General features: G+C 39.9%; 1 protein-coding gene across 3 annotated transcripts in view; it reads left to right on the forward strand.

The window, feature by feature from the left end:
* Positions 1-218: 218 nt before the first annotated feature.
* NCOA6 (nuclear receptor coactivator 6) overlaps positions 219-20,435 on the forward strand; it is a 50,374-nt gene continuing 30,157 nt past the window's right edge. For 2 of the 3 annotated variants that reach the window (XR_006416427.1, XM_044447456.1), the window contains exons 1-6: positions 219-403; positions 13,280-13,404; positions 15,159-15,289; positions 16,148-16,284; positions 18,226-18,505; positions 20,037-20,192. Coding sequence is in view for 2 of the 3 variants with exons in the window: in XM_044447456.1 (XP_044303391.1) it covers positions 18,271-18,505; positions 20,037-20,192 (391 nt within the window). In the remaining variant the exon portion in view is untranslated. Of the gene's footprint in view, positions 404-506; positions 712-13,279; positions 13,405-15,158; positions 15,290-16,147; positions 16,285-18,225; positions 18,506-20,036; positions 20,193-20,435 lie in introns of those variants that run through there. The other variant, XM_044447457.1, reaches the window with a different exon arrangement.

A 20,435-nucleotide genomic window follows, 5' to 3' on the forward strand; every position in this document is an offset into this window, starting at 1 on the left:
CGTCTTTCCCCCGGAGTATCCCGAGACTCTGTGCAGGCGAACGATGATTGGGGAAAGCGGAGAGAGGAAGAGGAGGCGAGAAAAGAGCGCGGGCGACGCAGGAGCGCGCGCACGAGAAAAAGACGGCTTCTGAGCCGGAGGCGCGCTCTGGCTCAGAAGCGACGCGCGCAGCCGGTTGTCACGTGGCCTCGCGGAGGAGGAGGAGGAGGAGCCACGGCCGGGCTTGAGGGTCGGTGTCCCGGAGGTTCGGTTTTTCCTTGACCTCCTCCCCGCCCCATCCTTAGCCCTTCTCCGCTTCTCCCTTCCCGCTCGGGCCTCCGGTGGGGAGGAGGGGGCTGCCGAAGCCGGCTCTGTCTGGGCGGCCGGGAGCAGGCGCGCTGAGCGGGAGCAGCAGCGCCACCAGGTGAGCGCGCGGGACTGGGCGCTGTGTGGTGTGTGTGAGGCGGGGCCGAGCGGGTGGGTAACGGGGGGGTGTTGGAGGGCAGGGGCAGTGCGAGCGCTTGCCCCGTGGCCCCCCCAGTGGGCTTGCGGAGGACGGGGCCCGGCTGTGGGAGGGGCCGCTGTGACAGCCGTTGCAAAGGACGGGCGGCGGCAGCGACCGTGGTGGCGGCGGTGGATATGGGCCTGGTCAGGGTCTCTCGTGACAAGGGGAAGAGAGGAGCGGGCAGGGTGGTCGGGCGAGTGGGCCTGCCGTGGCTGCTCAGAATAAAGGTGAGGCCAAGCTCTGGAAGTACCTTCTTGGGAGATCTCCAAGGGGCGTGGGTCGGGGAGGGGGGCGACCAGAGCGGTCGTTGTGGGGCCCAAGAAGGCCCGACGAGTGTCGGAGGGTGTCCGGTCTTTGGGAAGACGGGGGCTGTGTTCCTTATAGAAGGAGCGGGAGGTATAGGCCAGAATTGGGGGGTCGTACCCCTCCCCGGCCTTTTAGGTTAGATGCCCTTTACTAGAATGGAACAGAGGGACTCTAGGACAAAACACAATGGCTGACCCTTTTCGTCCCTCTAAATGTCTAGTAGCTCAGGCAGTTTGTTCTGTATATAAAATATTGTTTTGGCTCTGCAGTATGAGAATACTGTTGCCTCATTTCATTTTCCTTGAGGTCTAGAGGGGACCTGGTAATAGGTAGCTTCAGAGTGGACACATGAGATAAAGACGGAGGTTTGCACTGAAGTCCAAAAGACTGGGCTTCTGACACATTGAGGCGGGACTAACTACCTCTTCAGCTCTTTTGTTTTTGAAACTTGTGTCAAATAATTTGCTACCCACGTTGAGATGAGACTGGTCCCTTTCCAGAATCCCTTAAACAGTATGGGTAATTAGGCCTTGTATTTCTTTAAAGCCCTGAGGGACATGGGCTGAATAATTTAAATGTACTGTCTGGCTTTTCCCACTAAATAATTCACACATGTTTATTTGAGAATTATTGGATGTACAACAGCTAATAGTCCAAATAATAAAACTAGGAACCCCTGGAATAATGCAATGTTAGTACATACGGGCAATGGGTGTGCTTATTGTTTTACTGGTTGGTGTTGAGAAATCTTGTTAGGATCACAGGGTTTTTGGCTTGGTCAGGTGGTCCTGCTGGTGTCACATAAGCCACAATGAGTATAGTAGCTGTGTTGATATGGATCTTTCCATGATCAAGGTCAGTGTTCTGTTTGATTATGGCATGCTTGATGCTTCAAGTGTAAGAAAGAGCTTATCCTAAGGCTTTTGAAATCTGGCAAACTAGAGGGTAAATAGTACTGGCTGGTATATGAATTGGTAGGACTTGTGGGTTTTATTTTAGAGATCTTTCACTTGAAATCTGAAATATTCTCCTAGGATAATCTCAAGAAAGTGCATTGTCCCAGGGTGACCCTATGGTCTAAGTTAAGTGACTCAGGACCTAAAGAACTTTAGTAGTTTTGTTTATATAGTTTATGGCTTGCTTTTTCATAAAATAGCCCAAATGTCATATTTTAATTGTTTGTTCTATATGTCTTTTTAAAAACAAAATTCAGTGTATGTATAAAAATAAGGTTAAGTCAGAGGGTGCTCCATATTGTCTTTTAAAAATGTAAGCAAGGTTATTAATATAACTATACTCTGGACATGCCATTGAACTAACAATTTTCTTAATACTCTGGATTCATTTCCACAGAATACCTGTGAACTTTGCACTTTTGCAATTTTTTGGCAGTGGATGGTTGAGGATTATGGTTTGGGAGGAGGGAATCTAAGTGTGATGCTTGATTATTCTGCTCATTTTGTCTTCTTACCTTAGTTTTTTTAAGTATAATTCAGAAAGTGGCCAAATTTAACACAATACAGGGAATTCTCTCTTGCAGTTTTATTTATATTAAATAGAAGTGTGCGCCAATGACAAGGATTGATTTGAGTCCCAATTTTGAGCTTTTGAAAATTTGTAGGATAGTGGCACAATGTAGAAGTGCATTGTATATTCCTAGTATACACATTTGATATGTTTTCACTTCCTTTAAAGAGATAACTTAAGAGGGTCAGACAAACCCCCTCAAAATAACTTTAGAAGAAAGACTGGTTTTGTATCAACATGTAATTATCAGCACTCTTTTTGTAAAAGAAAAAGTATTTGAAACGTAGGAAGGCGTTGTCATTCTTGATAGCTTAAGAAGAGCCTCAACACATGGCCATCAGCCCATTTTTTTCACTCTTAGTGTTGTGTGTAAAGATATTGGATTTTAATGAAACCATGCCACATAGATTGCTTAAGAAGAGACTAAAACATTCTTGTAGATTTATATATTTATATTATTTACAGCCCTATCTAAACAGAGTCCAGAGTAGTGAACAATAACAAGTAGAAATATAAGAATTAAACCCAGAGCTAAAACAGAATGGCAATAAAAACCTGTGGCTGATCAAACAAGGAAAGCTTTTTGGAATAAAGATTTTTTTCTGGAGACTCCAAAAACAGCACTAGGTTTGTTTCTGATGACCAGAAACAGGGAGTTCTGCAGAAGCCCAAGCTGAAGTCTCTTCTTTAGGTGAACTCAAACTGGACAGTAGGCCCATGTGGAACCACCAAGAGCCTGCCACCTGATGTCCTTGGTAGCAGGGCAGGTTGAAAAGGGAGAACGCACTCAATCAGGTCTCCTGGTCCCAAGTTGTTTAGGGTTTTATACACTAAAACCCTAGTACCAAAGCTTTAGCCTGGTAGCAAATAGCAAGGGCAATTCCCTCAGCAAAAGGGTCTCATAATGAAAAGGACTAGTTTCTGACCAACATCCAAGCTGCTGCATCCTGCACTAGCTCCAGCTTCCAGATCAGTGTTAAGGGGAGCTCTACATAGAGTGTACTGCAGTAATCCAGTCTCAAGGGTACTAGCAGCTGTAGCACTGTGGCCAGGCTGTCCCTTTCCTAGGAGAGACTATATTCTTTTGAACTAGCTGAAGCTGCTCAAACACAGTTTGAGCTGCCACAATCATGTTGACTCCAGCAACAGTGATGGTCTAGAATTACATCTGATTTTCAAAGATAATCTATTTCCTGGGCTTGAAAACTATTTGCTCACAGAGCTTCCATCTTGCCAGAATTCAGTTTTACTGTATTGGCCCTTGCCATGCCCATCACTGAGTCTAGGCGTTGATCAGGATTTTCACAATCTCACATGATTTGGATGTGACAAAGAGAGAGAACTGTGTGTTATTGACATACTGATGGCACTTGGTTCCAAATCCCCTAATGACCTATCCCACCAGTTTTATATACATGTTGAGCAACACTGGGGACTATATGGTACCCTGCTGACTCCTCTAGATCAATTGCCAAAGGGCCAAAGAGCAATCACCCAGTGGTACTTTCTGTAATCAAACCCACAGGTTTGTCCAAAATCACTGTAACACATTGCCTCCACTATCCAGTACATTACTGTGATTGATGGTATCAAAAGCTGATGACAGATCAAAGAATTAGCAAACTTGCACTCCCCCATCCCTCTCCCATACAAGGTCGTTCACTGGGCTGTCCAAGGTTGATTCAGTCCAGTAACCAGGTAGAAATCCAGATCAGATCTCCATAATGTGTATTCTCCAAGAGTGCCTGCAGTTGTTGCTGCGAAGGTGCCTGCCATTGCTTTGCCATGGCCCTTAGAAGTATCTTTTCTAAGAAAGGGATATATGTAACTGGAAGATAGTAACACTGGATCCAAAGGGGACTTTCTCAGGAGCAGTTGCACTACTGCCTCATTAAGAACAGGAGGAACCACTTCTTTACATAAAGATGCATTTGCTACTCCTATTATTTGATCTGGAGGAGCAAAGATAGAGGGGCATGTATTCAGTCACATTGCTGCAAGCTCCTTGTCCATGTCATTGTGTTGCAGTGACTGAAATTGATCCCACAGAATCCTGTGGGCAGATGGTGGTGTCAAACACATCAGTTGGAGCTGCACTAAGAATTGAATCAGGTTTGCTGCAGAGACAAGTAAGTCTGCCTTCAAAGTGCAATGCAAAAATATCACAGTGGCCCTTGGGAGAACTAGACCTCTATTTGCAAGGGAGAATGTTAGCCACTGGACCACCCAAAAAAGCTACTCAAGGACACAGTGGAGGGAGCCATTCAGTAGGTGTGAATATGTGGACTAGAGCATACTTCAGTTTGAGTCTTGCACCATTTGCCCTCTTGCCCAGTTCTCCAGGATACAAAGCAGCAGCATGAACTTAGGTTTTCCACATCTTGTTGTTCCATGGTGGGACTAGGGCCTTGACTGGATCATAAGTTCTCTGCACTGGAAAATCCTCAAGAGCACAGAATTTGATTAGATTCCATCATTTTGGGGCAGATAACCTGAATGGATACCCCACCATGGCAGGAAGGAAGTAATGTCATGAGTTCATAGTTCACCAGAAAATGGGATTACTTGTGCACCTTTTTAGACTACTTTTCTCTCAGCTTGGAGCAAAGGCCAAATTAAGGATTTGGCCTGCTTCATGTGTTGGGCAAAAATATAATGCAATGTAACTAGCCTGCCCATTCCCAGGTATTTTAATGCTCGTAGGGCAGCTTAACTGGCATTTCTAGAATGCCGTCTCCTGGAAGGAATCATTCCATTCCCAGAGTGAGTGGCTAATTGTGTTCTGGCCTAAATCATTAGCCAAATTATTGAACAACTGATAACTAGTATAACCAAAATACATCTCCATCCCTTTAAAATGGGAAGCTTCTCTCATGAAGATATGATAAGTTATATTTTACTGTAACAGTTTAACTTTTGTTTTAAAAAATCTGGTAAATGAGGTGGAAAAGTTAATGCTGCACAGCTGTAGCAAATCAAAACATCACTCAAAACTTACAGCTTATAACCAGTTATGTGAATCCTGTTTTAACCTATCTGCCTAGTGTACAAATCTGAATAAAGAATGGAAGATTTATGTGACTGGGTTTCTTATACTACTTCGATATCCTTTTATTCTGTTTATATCACATGATAGAAATTGAAGCAATGAGGCAGTGACCCAAGCCCAGGTCATTAGGTTCAATAAGACTGCAATATTATGATTTGATGTCCTAGGCAAAACTATGTTCAAAACTATGTTCTACACATTCTATATATTAAATTAATTCTATATGAAATATTATAATATATATAGAATATTAATTATATATAGTAAACAACTTGAATTGCTTTTAGTTAAAAGCTAAGGATATGAAGAAGAAATGGAAGAATCTAAATAATTGGTTTTTGGGGGAGCAGAAGCAGAACTTCATAAAGATGTTTCGTGGAAGTAGGAATTCATTCCTTAGATGAATAACTGAAGCTAAAATACACTTTAGTATTATGTCAGTGTTTGCTGACAATTTTTATTATTTATCTAAAATTTCACAGCGGCATAGAGTTAATGTAATATGAACAGTAACCAAATGAATAGTAAAGATACATTTCTGTTAGGTTTCTTCAATAACCTATAGTATGAATGTAATGTTGATCTCAGTGTTATAGTTTTAATACAGTATTGTAACATGCTGAATTTATAAGCTTCTGGATATCTGGTCTGAAAATTCTTTTTCATTGATAAAGAATTGTGCTGAAGAAGAATATGGAGAACTAAATCTTTGTGGCTAGAAATACTGTCATGAAATTCCCATGCAGTTATCCATTGCATTATAGCAGTGATGGCGAACCTTTTAGAGACTGAGTGCCTAAACTGCAACCCCAAATCCACTTATTTATTGCAAAGTGCCAACACTGCAATAAAACCTTAAAACTGAGGTTTTAGTTTAGAAAAAACAACTCACAGCCAGTCCATGCAAATATCTCCCCTTGGCAGTACACTGACCAGCCAAAGCTCAGACGAGTTGTGGCTAATGAGTTGTGGCTCGTGACATCATAGCCTGGTGCCACTATTCTTTCTGAGCATGTGCATGGCCCCCATGTGCGCTGTTATCTGATGCTCAGCTGCTGGGGCGATGCTGGGACAACTTGGCTTGCGTGCCGACAGAGAGGGCTCTGCATGCTCACTGTGGCACGTGTGCCATAGGTTTGCCACCACTGCATTATAGGCTCAGAGAGGCAAGCAAGACATTCTGCTGTGTTATACTGGAAAGTGTTTTTACTCTGGTCTTCTGCATAAAATATGGGGTTGAGCCATTAAAGGAAGGCTATTAGCTGTATTTGAGGTTTCTGTGAATAACAAGGCAAGAGTAGCAACTTCTCATGACAAATTGTATGTTCTTAATGGTGTCTCTTGGGAGCTCATTTGGAAGTTGAAGGATCTGTGGAGGAACAGAGGAAATTCACCCCTCTCTTCCTTTCTATGCTAGAAGCCTCTGTTGGATTGTAGAGCTGCCTTTGAGTAGGGGTACTTAATTGAATACTATCCATGGTACTTCAGCAACTCTAACTTTCCTGGGAGGACATTTCTGGTTCTTGTAAGCCTTAAGAAAAAGGCTTAATCAGGCTTATGCTGCATTAGTTGACTGGACAGAAGAATATTCGTTATGGTGTTTCCACCTTTGTATGCCCTTAATTTTCTATTTACTTATCTGAAGTGCTCCACTGCTCATCCATTTCCCCTGAATTTGTTGCAGACTTTTGCAACAGATTGAATCATTTAAATTTTTTTGGAATAATTTGACTACAGCCTTATTGCTTGCTGATTCTCTTGCAATTGACTAGCTCTCCTATATTTAAAGAATCATAGAATAGATAAGGGGCCATGAAGGCCATCAGGTCCAACCCTCTGCTTTTGCAGGATATTAAGTTACACCATCCCACTCAGATGGCTGTCCAGTTTCTTTTTGAATGTCTCTAGTGTGGGAGACCCCACCACCTTTCTAGGCAGCTGGTTCCACTGTCATATTGCTCTGACAGTGAGGAAGCTTTTCCTGATATTTCGCCTGAATCTGGGTTGTCGCAGCTTGACTTGATTATTCCGTGTCCTACTCTCTGGTATCAGCAAGGAGAGATGAGCTTGAGGAAAAGTTACTGTGCATATTTTAATGCAAAACAACTTGAGAGTTGTTTGGTTGAAGGGTGATACACAAATATGTTGAAGTGAAAATCTTAAGCATTTTAAAGTTCCACTTGGCATTTCATAATCCCATAGCCACATCTGGGAAATCTTTTAAAGTGCAGAATGCCAGAACTTTATGGCATTAAATAGAACTTAACTGGAAATAAGTAAGACTGCTATGATATTTGCCTTGGGCTGGGCTGGCATACTGGCATATAATCTGTTGCAAATGTAGATCCCACCTTTCTAAACTACATACCCACTTAGAACTGCTTATATTATCACAAAAAACTATACCCAGTAATAAACCATCAAGCACAGAAATTGAGATAGGAAGCAAAATAAAACCAGTAAGAGAAAAGTTTCAAAAACGCAGTAATTCGTTGCATCTCTTTATAGTGCTTCCATTGTCCTTTTGAAATTAAAAGAATACTGACTTTCTACCTTTTCTTTCTTGATTCTGAAAGAGAATCAAAAGCATAGAATAGCTATACCAGTCTAATGAGTTGCCCATGACTTGCATAAATCTAGATGCACAGATATTTCTATGTAGAAAAACTTGTCTTTAAAAATCGGTAGCTTTCCTAGTGCAACATATCTTAAATTTCTTGGTATTGCTTACCCCTTCTTTCCTCTTTTATCCTCAGTCTTTTCCAAGTTCTGCTTTAACATTTAAAATAACTTTTCCTTTATGTTCTTACATTCATGGCTAAATGTTGTGCAGTGCTAAGTCATCACATCTCACAACAATACAATTCCCTCCTGGTGTTGTTGTTTTTGTTATGTTATTTTTTGTATTAACAAACATTTTACCTTGTTGGTAGAAATGAATGCATTTCTGCTGTGGCTTCTTTTTGCTTTCTGAATCAAGTTCAAGGTCCTAGCCCTTAGATCTAAGTGTTAATTCTTTTCTTTCTGTTTACCTCATTTTCCTGTCTCCTAATTTCCTGCATGCTTATCTATAAGACCACTTTATTTCCTTTTTTCACCTTTGTGCCTTTTGTCATGTTGTCCTCTTTTGTTTGGTGGTAGTATCTACTGCTCTCTAGTGGACTACTTTCTAGTCTTTCCTGGAAGCCTGTAGTTTTTCCTCTTAGATTATTATGATTGGTTTCCCTCTGTTATATTATAGAACCCGTTTTGTGGCACCGATGCAGCCTCAATATTGCCTAATACACTGTGAATGTTGTGTAAATATATAAAATACAACTTCTCTGCACATTTATAGTGTCTGAACTTGTGTTACGTTCAGTGGCTATTGCTAGTCAGATGAAGAAAAAAAGTAGAAATACTATTTCATATGGTATGTAGTTAGCCTATGGAGTACCACACATTGTAACCATTGGTGGCTTAAATGGTTATAAATTATTAAATCTTTGTGCACATGTGTTCAATGGACATGCTTCCAAATTATAGGTTAGGAATTTTTTACAGTGTGCAATCTTGATTGCTAGACTGAGATATGAAACACGCAGTAAATATTATCCTGGGTCCTTTTGGAATGGGGAATTAATAATGGCACAGAAGCCAAACATTAGAATTAAAATAATATGCATTTATTTGTAGAAATATAAAAGTAGTGGAGATAAATAGATACCAGACTCACAGCTAAGCATTTAAATTTAGGAGAAATTTCTTGCCATTTGGAAAAAGGATAGGGGAATTTCAGGATGAGGAACACTTCCTAATTAGAAGAGAGAGAGGCAGCTAGGAGCCAGATAGACATGTGTGGTGTTTAATTAAGCTCAATGAGGAGAGAGTTAGATGTAAATGGCTTTTCCTTTGGATTTACCAGCTATAGCAGAGAAAGTGAAGGAAGGTGGGAAACAATGTATGGGATGCAGGTATCACCTATTTCAGTTCATATTGGGCACAAGAATAGAAATTTTTCCATTGTTCAGCTGTGGTCTAGTGGTTTGTTTCATGCACCAGAATGTTGTCTTTATGGTGTTGGTTCTTTATGAATTCTGGATACTGCAGTTTCCTAGGCCTAAAGTTACACTCACCTTCTTGCAAAGGGAGGGAAATATAAAACTGAGTATCAGCAGTGCCGTGTTACATTGAGTTATTAGAAATTAAAAGGCCTATTTAATACTGTGCCTTTAATACAATGGTTTATTATGTAATATCACATCATCTTCTCTAAACATCCCTTTTCAGAATGCTTGCGTATTTCTGAGTTTTAATTCCCAACTGCAATAAATCTTCCTCCTGCCCTGCACATTTGTATCTTACACTGCAATTCTTGGGTCACTGGGGGTGATCATGTTTCCTCTTTCAGTTATCAACCCAGGAATGCCTCATCACAGAATTATTTTGTGATGTGTGAACTGGAACCTGAGTTGTTAGTTAAACAACACAGAGTTAACCCAAGGGCATTGTCCATTGATTTGTTGTTCTAATAACTCTTGAGTTATTTAACCCCGAAACAACTCAAATTTTCCAGGGTTCACATGTCATGAAACAACCCAGAAACAGAGCATTACCTGGTTGTTATTTGGAAGTGAAAACTTTGAGTGTGTGAGGGAAAGAGTGTGCCTGCTTTGTTTTGCACCTTCCCAACAATTCTTGGGGCAGGCAACCCAGGAATTGGGTTGCAATCATTCTTTTGCTTCTGATATAAAGATCATGTTTAAAAAGAAATACGTAATATACAGTTTGTGTTTCAAAATATGAACTATTTATTTATTTATTTAGACAACTTATATGCCATCCCATCGCATGAGCCTCGGGGCGACTTACAATCATTAAAATCCCGTATAAAATGCAAAAAATTCATCAAATAAATAAAATAAATAAAATAAAATAAAATAGTGGAAACAGCCTGGTCAATTTAAAATCAACAAGTAAACCATTAACAATTAAAATAGTGTTTAAATAAAAAGGTCTTGGCCTGGCGCCGAAAAACATATAACGACGGTGCCAGGCGGACCTCTCTGGGGAGCGCATTCCATAGGTTGGGTGCCACCGCAGAGAAAGCCCTCCTCCGAGTACTCACCCTCCTAATATCCTTCACGGAGGGTTCCCGGAGAAGGGCCTTTGCCGCCGATCTCAGGGGGTGGGAGGGCAAGTTATATACTATAACTTAAATGAACTACCAAATATGGTACCTTACAGTCTTCTTTTTATTCAATGAAATATGTTACAATGAATTTGAGGCATACTGACATTTACATGTGAACACGGACAATCCCTGATTATTTTCTGAAATTGAGAATACTTGATTCCCCCTCCACCCCATTTTTATACAACAGTGCATGCTGAGGGCCACAGTGATATTCGAATATTCACTGATGTGTATTTAGGATTTTCAGGCATTCACAGTGGTTCTCAGGGATTTTAAACACATGACAAAGTCTATACATCTATTATAATAGGTTTTGTAGTCATATTTATGATAGAGAGGGTTCTGTACAAATGCATAGTTCACCTGCTTATAGCTTAACTGAATGCTCATCTTGAATTCTTAATTACCCTAAATATATTTACTTGTAAAAGTAAGGGTAGGCTCATATGTTCAAGTATATGAGAATAAACAATTGCAAAGAAATAGTGTTCTCACATAATGAAGTCCAAACACAGCCTGTGTAAGTTACAGTGTTAGCAGTTGAATTGCATATTGTTTTTACAGAGAGCAAATACATTGTAAGTATTACAATAAATAGTACATCTAGTGAGATGATCAGATTTGCTGATGATACTAAATTATTTTTGTTAAAAGGGATTGTGAAGAACTCCAATAAAATTTCTTTTAACTGGTAAAATGAGCACTAATGTAGTTTGGTGTAACCAAGTGTAAAGTGATACTTGTTGAAGCAACCCCAACTTGAAACATGTATGTAGGTGTGATCCTAGTTTGTGGTGATTCAGCAAGAAAGAGATCTTGGAGTTGTGGTGATGAGTTTGAGGAAAATGTCGTCCTAAAGTGCGGCTGCTGTGAAATAGCAGGTTCCTGTATTCTCATGCAAATTCCATGTTGGGCATAAGTGGGAAGGGAAATGAAACTATAACTGCCAATATGATCCTTATACACATCTATGATATGACAACACTTAACACTGTGTATAGTTTTGGTTGCTGTATCAGAAAAAGAATATTGTAGGAATGGCTACAGAAACCACTGTGCTTGTACAGTTGCTATCAGATATTACTATAGCTTATCAGTCATGGTCATTTCATTTTTATTTGCTACTTTTGTGAGGGCTGGGGCAAGGCAAACTGAGGAGCAATACTAGAAAAAAGAAATAACAACATTGTCCTAAGTATGGGTTTTTTTATTCTCATACTTACCGTATTTTTCCGTCTATAAGATGCCCCCATGTATAGGACACCCCCCACTTTTCTTACCAATCTCTGAGTGAACAAGGCGCTGCTGCACGCGCCCGCCATCTCACCGCCTCCCCACGCACGCCACTCCCCCCCCCGCCCGCCCGCCCCCCCCCTCCCCCCCGCCCGCCCCCCATTGCGCCTTCCCCCCCCCCAACTGTGCCCGCACCAGTCTCCCCCCCCCCCCCCCGCACACCTGCGGTTCTCCTCTCGGTCCCCTGTGTATAAGATGCCCCTCCATTTTAAGGTTTTTTTTTTTTTTTAAGTATCTTCTTATACATGGAAAAATACGGTAGGTGGCAATCCTGTATGCACTCACCTGGAAGGGGTAAGTTCCATTGAATTCTGTGGGACTCACTTTTCATTAGCCATATATAGATTGTAGTGTTTTAGCTATTGGATTATTCAGAAGGGTGACTCTGTAGGAATATTTTATAGATACTGTGTCAACAGATGTAAAAAAAGAAAACCTGCAAAATGTATCCAGGATAAGGAAGGGTTGCAGAACCTAGTTGTAAGTCTGAAACAATGTAAATTAAGCCTACTACATTGTGAATTAACCTTGTTTAATAGTCACATTTGCATCTGTTCAGAAAATGCATGACACATTTTAAATGGGAAGCCTAATAAAACTAAGCAATTTAAATTTTCTCTTTTTCTTGCTAATTTAAATCGCTCTATGATTCTATGAAATCAGTCTACCCAGAGCTGTAAATAGAAAAGAATCTGGCTTGTTCTGTTTGGTGTATGGTTTCAAAACTATTGGTTCTTCTTACTGAGTTTTGTCCCCTGTTTTGTGTACTCTTAATAACTGTGTCCTTCCTGTTCCACACAAGGCTGGATTAGATGTCTGTATCTTAGTCTATGAAATTATAATTTTTTGTACTTGAGATTTAGAGTTTTGTCCACATGCTTCTCTGCCTCTCCCTTTCACTCACATGCTGGAATATAAGACTTCTAAACTTGTTAAACTATAGTTTACTGTGATATCTAAAGTGGAAAATGTAATCTAATTTTGGAGTACAACCAGAATATGAAAAGAAGATCCAATCAGTTTTTATATCCTGGTTTATTTTCTAAGATTAGATTACTGTTCACCAGTTTAGATATAACAAGAAAGTATAGTTGAAAAACTTTGAAAATTCTACATTCTGGTGTGCACATGACAGGAGCAACCATGTATGATGGCATTGCACTTGTTCTTTGTCTAATAATTGTGGCAAATTACTATGTCTGAACAGGCTCAGCATCTGTTTTCTGTTTTGAATCATTCAGTAGATAAGCAATGCTAGGTGCAAATTAAGTATACAAAACTATATTTTTCATTATTATCTACATTACATTTCTACACTGCCTATAGCTGAAGCTCTCTTCACAACAAATACTGCAACTCAAGATAAGCCTTTTCTGAGCATATGAAACTACCTTATCTCTTGAAAATAGGAAAACTATGTCACATTTTATATATTCTTTTCCAGGGTGAAATTCAGCGTTAGGAGACATTATCATCTAAAGGTGTTTCTGCCAAGAATAATAAAAGCATTTTAAACAGTTTGTATTAAAGAAAGCTGTGAACATTCATCTAGGCAAGTAAAAGAAGAAGGTGGGTTTCTTGATACAATATAAGACAGATTGCATGTTTTTCTTTATGTTACTTTATTTTGCTGACCTTCCTGTTGCTTTAGAAATTGGACTTGGGCGTCTTGTTATAAGAGATGTCACATATTCAATGAACTAAATTTCTCATTAGGATAGAGGAGACCTGTATTAGGTCTCTTTTAACACTGCCACCAAATGGGGGGGGGGGGCATAGCCAGTGGGCACAACTGCTTGCAGGCACATGTGTGCTACTCATAAGTATTTACTGATAATCAACAACTGTGAGTGGTTTAAGCCATTGTATCATCTGAACCTGACCACCATGGGTTATGTGCAAGTTAAATAACTCTTTCCTAACTCTACAACTGACTATGTTTAACCTTGTCAAATTTCTATTTGGCACAAAACTGGGTGAGATAGCTAATACCTTGGAAGACAGAAAGAAGATTCAAAGTGATCTTGGTAGATTGGAGCTCTTGGCTGAAAACAACAGAATGAAATTCAGTAGGGGCTAAAGCCAGCTTCTGCACCTAGGTAACAAGATGAGGAGTGCTTGACTCAACAGTACTACAAGTGAGAAAGATCTTGGAATTGTTGTAGATCACAAGCTGATCAATGTGCTGTGGCTGCAAAAAGGGCAGATGCTGTTTTGGGCTGTATTAATAGAAATATCACTTCCAAATCCTGTGAACTACTAGTTCCTCTTTACTCAGCACCAGTTAGACTTCATCTGGAATACTGCATCTAGTTCTGGACACCATCATTTCAGAAAGATGCAGACAAGCAGGAAAGAGTTCAGAGGAGGGCAACAAGGATGATCCAGGGACTGGAAATAAAGCTCTCTTAGAAGAGATTGAAAGAATTGGGCATGTTCAGCCTTGAGAAGAGAAGACTAAGGGAAGATATGATAATACTTTTCAAGTACTTGAAAGGTTGTCACAAAGAGGAAGGCCACTGATCTCATCTCAGTTATCCCAGAGTGCAAGACATAGAATAATGGGCTTAAGTACAGGAAGCCAGGTGCTGGAAGAACATCAGGAAGAACTTTCTGGCTGTTAGAGCAGCATGACAATGGAACCACTTAGCTAGGGGGGATGTAGGTTCTCCCACACTTAGAGGCATTCAAGATGCAACTGGACAGTCATCTAAGAGGGATGGTTTAAGTTGGAGTCCTGCATCACACAGGGGGTTGTACCTGATGACCCTCTAACCCCTTCCAATTCTAACATTCTATTATTCTGTGAATAACCCACAGTGGCCGGGTTCAGATAGTGGATGAATAAGCAAAATACTGACCAGCATATGCTGAGGCCCATTGAAATAGTCTTTTGAATGTTTGATGGAGTTTGAACATAGACTGGGTCAAAGTCTTCATGGGCAGGTGCATACTTAAGATCCTATGAAGGGAAGCTACAGGGAAGGAATTTGGAGTAGAGAACCAGTGGATGGGAAAGGAGTTAAGCGTAATTTCCTTGGTTGTTTCTGTGCTCTAAAAGTGAAATGGTTTTGCTGTCTACTTTGCCCTGCATTTGCAAAGATGTGCACTGCTTCATTATTAAAGTGTAATGAGTAGATAGAAAAAAAGGCTGGGACTTGAATCCAGGTATTGCAGTCTAAGTTTAATATTTTCCACATTCTTTGTTTGTTCATCAGTGGCTATAATGTGATAGCTACAGTAAATAACATGATTTGCTAATGTATTTTTAAGAGAGCTTGTGGAGAATTAATTATTCTCTCTTCTTGAAAATTATCTTTAAGGTCTATTGTTATCCAAGAAGGGCAGGAGGACCCCATCCAGGATCTAGTGCAGATCTATATCATGCTTTGCGATTTTGTGAATGTCAGGATGGTCACTCAAGTTAAGAAAATTGTGGAGTTATGACTAACAGGTATCTATCCTTTAAAAAAAAGGAAATTTAGAATAATAGCAAGGCACTGGTGTCCATGATGTGAGCTTTTACTGTGTAAATCTAAAATGTATGTATCATGTACAAATGCAATGTATCAAAAAGACAATTTAGTGATTCAGAAGAATGCAGATTCTTAGAGTTGGTCAAAATTTTGATAGATGTACTGCCTGTTCATGCCATGTTAATTTGGAAACACATTTCACTAAGCCCTCTGGGACTTTCCTTCTGTAATAATGCAGCCCTACAACATCTACTAAAAAGGCATGCATACTTGAATGGTATAAATCTCAAGGAAAAACTGAACCTTAATATTCTGATTTCCTCCTAAAACCAGGCATCATGAAGCATGATTGGAACAAAGTATTGGCTGTTTCAGCCAATTTTCAGAATATTGGCTGAAAAATATTCCCTCCAGAGCTCCATTTACCTTAAATCATTGGGGTCATGAGAATGTAGACACACCTACAAATCCAGTATAAATAATTGAAGGCCATAAGTCAGAAGGCATTCTTAAGTTCATGGATGAGGAAGTGTTTGCCAGCCTTACCATTCCCTGTGCTCCCCCAACATGAGACTCTTCCCCACATTTTTTGGGCCGAGGAATTAACTGGAAATGATATTGCATATCATGCTCTTAAAACCCAAATTGCATTTGGAATTGGTACATGCTGTTTTAAAAATGTTTTTCATTTACCTGCATCATAAAAAAATACTTAAAGGAACATTAGGTGTATTTGAAGAATTATCAAGAGGGAAAGGTTATATTCATATTTATTTGTGGTGTTGCTTTGATACAGAGCAGAAGAATTGATTAATTTTGACTGAATACATTTACAGATTTCTCACAGCTGAAGAACACAGAGGATAGAACTCATGCGAGTTGTTCTAGCAGACCAGTAACCTGAATGCTGTTATGGCTCAAATTTTCTGGGTCAGCCTAAGCTGTCATACAACTTCTGATACAGAATCTCCTGGTAGGCTGTTTTTCTTACTAGCAGTATTGCTCACACTCAGTGATTGATTATAACACTAGTCTCCTTGAACTTACTTGATATTCTCTGCTAAGACTTTTGCAGACACATGCATTCTCCAGGAATTTATTTTATTTACCCTTTTATTTCTAAATGCACATCTTTGGAACAAGTTTAATAATGGTGTGTCTGACAGTGATGTTGTAGGCACTAACCCATGGCACTCTTTGGAGATTGTGTGCAGTAGTTGAACTTGCTCTAGTGAAACTGTTGGTTCTTCTCAGCAACAGCAGTGGCAGACCTATTATGGAGAACTAGATGGTGGAAAGAGCTCTATTCTCACCATCTAGGGCAGTGATGGCAAACCTTTTAGAGACCGAGTGCCCAAACTGCATCCCAAAACCCACTTATTTATCACAAAGTGCCAGCACTGCAATAAAACCTGAAAACTGAGGTTTTAGTTTAGAAAAAACAACTCACAGCCAGTCCAAGCAAGTATATATATATCCTTGGCAGGATACTGACCAGCCATGCGAAAGCTCGGATGAGTCCTGACTAATAAGTCATGGTTAGTGATGTCATAGCCTGACGCTGCTACTCCATTCCGAGCATGTGCATGGCCCCTGTGTGCTCTGTTATCCGATGCTTGGCTGCTGGGGCAACTTGACTCACGTGCTGACAGAGAGGGAACTGCGTGCCCGCTGTGGCACGTGTGACATAGGTTCACTACCTCCGGCCTAACCCTACCCTGATGCACTCCCCTAACCCTAATAAAGGGGTAAACTTTCATTAAAAAGGGGGCCATTTTGAAAAAGCCTTCCTTGAGTAGCTTTTTCTGCAGAGCTCAACATTTCTGCCCCTTCTAAACACATTCCATCCATCAAAACAAAGTGTAGTGCCAACACTACAATGAAACCTTAAAACTGAGGTTTTAGTTTAGAAAAAACCACTTACAACCAGTCCAAGCAAATATATATATATCCTTGGCAGTGCACTGACTGGCCAGACAAAAGCTCGGACGAGTCGCAGCTAGTGAGTCACGGCTAGTGATGTCATCACCTGGTACCACTACTACATTCTGAGCATGCGCATGACCACTATTTGTGCTGTTATCCAATGTTCAACTCCTGGGGTGATGCTGGGTTGACTTGGCTTGCGTGCCAACAGAGAGGGCACTGCGTGCCCGCTGTGGCATGTGTGCCATAGGTTCGCCACCACTGATGTAGGGGAAGAGTACTGGGAAAAGACATTAGTGAATACTATTTGAATCAATTTTCTAGTCATTCAGTTCTCCATCACTTTATCATACCTTTCACATTTCTTCTGGCAAAATCATATATATGTCTTTTGGAAAAGTGGTGGAAGGAGCACTAAAAACTCTTCTTCATACTTGCAGGTGCATTCTTAAATAACACATCAAAGTATGCTCAAGCCCATTGAAATTGGTTTACTTAAGTGCAGCTAGGCAATTGGAAATTGGTTTACTTAAGTGCGGAATGTTACTGAAGCACAACATATTCCAGGTGCATTCAGGAGCATTTCATTGCTGTGAGCTGTGACAGGTTCTTTAAGAATAGTAACTTCTTCTTTAAGAATAGTAAAAGAAAAACTGTGGTTGCTTGCCACTGGATAATGCTTCTCCCATTAAAATCTGTCAAATAATTCTCTTCCTACAGGAAAAAAAACCTGTTCCAGTTCACATGATTGCTGCTTTAACAGTCCACAGTGATTGTGTGAATCATGTTCAGAAGTCTTCCAAGTTACTTCAAATGGGGAATTGCCCTTTCATTTCGGCCCTAATTTTACATAAGCAGCATGTCAGAAGAATTCTTGAGAAGTAGTCACATTAAAATTAAAAAGGAGCAGTAGAAGAAATGGCCTGTCTATTTAAATGCTCATTTTTACCTGTTTAAACAGTATGCTTTAACTTGTTTTCTTTCACAGGTTCTTAATATCTGATTAGTTTCCACTGCAGCAAATTACATAGCCATGGTTTGGGGTGACATACCTAACCTAAAAGATAATTGCATTTTGTTGAATTCTTCAACCATGGAAGAATTGGAAGTGGATCTTGGCTCTGGACTGAAGGAAGATGACAAAAAACATGGCAGCCCTTTTGAAGATTCGACAATCTTTGTAGCTTTCAAAGGAAACATAGAGGATGATGACTTCAAACAGAAATTAGGCATCATCTTGGAAAATGTTCCTGGTCTTTTACACATGGGTATAATATTCTCTTGCAATTAATGATTCTGGGGTAGGGTGGGGTGGGGTGGGGCTATACCAGCTTTATCCATGGGAAAATGTAATGCATTTATCTGCAGCTTAAATTGGTCTAAGATTACTGATTAGAATTGCTCTTGGTAAAAAGTTGATGTAGCTGGAAGAGAGAAGTGATTGCTTTGTGGCTAGTTCATATTCTCTTTATACTTAGAAATTTTCCACTTAATAAATTACCTCATTTGAACAGCTGTGGAATACCAGTGAAACTACTATTACTGTTTTAAAACAATGACAAAATACAATTATTTTGATGTCTTTTCTTGTTTTTAATTTAAAGCATGCCATTGTCCCCTTAATTTACCAGTGATCTGTACAGTTCAGTACTTAGATGATAAGTCCTTGTAGCTTAGTTACTTTGGGAGCATTCAAGGACTTTGTTCTTTCCTGGAAGGAGGCTTATTGCAAATTCAGAACACTTTTGTTTAGATACAGTTTATGGTCAAGTACTCCTTCTGTGTTAATTGTCCAAGTGAAAGAGCCAAGTAGACCTTCCCCTAGGTGAAGGACACTGTTTATGCTCACATAATGAAATGTTGTATTCCTGGTCAGAATCATAGTATTAGCTCCCAAAATGTGTGAACTATTTTGTAATTTGCTGTATTGTTTGTGTAACGGTACTCTAGCTGTTTGCTGCTTTATTGTGGTTCTGTCATGCTTGCAGAAATCAAATTGGCCAAACGTAAGAGTAGTGAAAGCAAATACTACCACTCATCAGTTAACAGTCTCCAATATTGTTAGTGTTAGTTTGAGAAGGCTTGTTTACAAAGCTATGTTGACCTGGTCCCCTTTGTGTTCCTCCACCTCACAGCTACCTGTGTCCTTGAAGTCTGCTCCAGAGGGACTCTCAACCTGCTAGAGCAGATGGGAGGATCATGTGAGCTGTGGAGGAGAGGAAGTATTGCCAGAAATTTCCTTATTCCCATTCTGAGGGTAGTTGTCTTTGGTCAGCAGAATGACTGCAACTTGATACAGCAGATGGAAATAAGTGGAAGAACTAAACTGTATTAGATAATTTTGGTAACATATTTGGCTTTTATTAGGGAAGGAAAGGATCATGAGGACATTGTTAAAACACAGGCAGGTTCAGATATTATTTTTAGCTGGTTTCGTCCATTTGTTTATAATTTACCCATACGATCTTGTTGCCTTTTCATCCCAGTTACCATATTCTCTAATGCATCAAAGTGTGCTTTCCAAGGCAGTACAAGCAAAATTTCTTGCTTATACAAGTAGGCAGTTAGAATTAAGCTTATGACCAATCCATTTTGTGTTGAAATGTATAATGTCTTGAGTGAACTAGCCCACCTTTACAGTGATATACAGTGTATATGGTGCCTCCATAGGGACATGTGTTAATAGTTATTTTACAGGAAAAAATGTTTGTCTTGGTGGAAAGCAATGAATAAAATGAAAGATGCTTGTCTCAACCAGAATAACTGGTAAGTTTTTTTTTTCCCTTCTCCTTTGACAAGAATCTGACAAGCTAAAATTGAAGAAGGTGGAACCCTGGAACAGTGTACGTGTTACTTTCAATATTCCTCGTGAGGCAGCTGAGCGACTACGAACACTGGCTCAAAACAATAACCAACAGCTTCGGGATTTAGGAATTCTCTCTGTTCAAATAGAAGGTAGTTGAAACTTTTTATGTAATTGTACTCTGAACTCTGTACAATTAAGTACTCTATACTTAAAAATATAGTTAAGATTATTAACAAGTTTTTATTTTCATTCACTTCCTCAGTAACATGACTAAAATAATTACAACAAGTAATTATATACTTCATTAGTATCCTGATGAGTCTGATAGAGCAGGGCTGCATGTTATACATACACATATTAGTTTTCCTTCTACTAGCTGTATAGTTCAATGC

This window comes from Varanus komodoensis, unplaced genomic scaffold, assembly GCF_004798865.1.
Source record: "Varanus komodoensis strain SLA01 unplaced genomic scaffold, ASM479886v1 scaffold52, whole genome shotgun sequence".
NCBI classification, from domain to species: domain Eukaryota; kingdom Metazoa; phylum Chordata; class Lepidosauria; order Squamata; family Varanidae; genus Varanus; species Varanus komodoensis.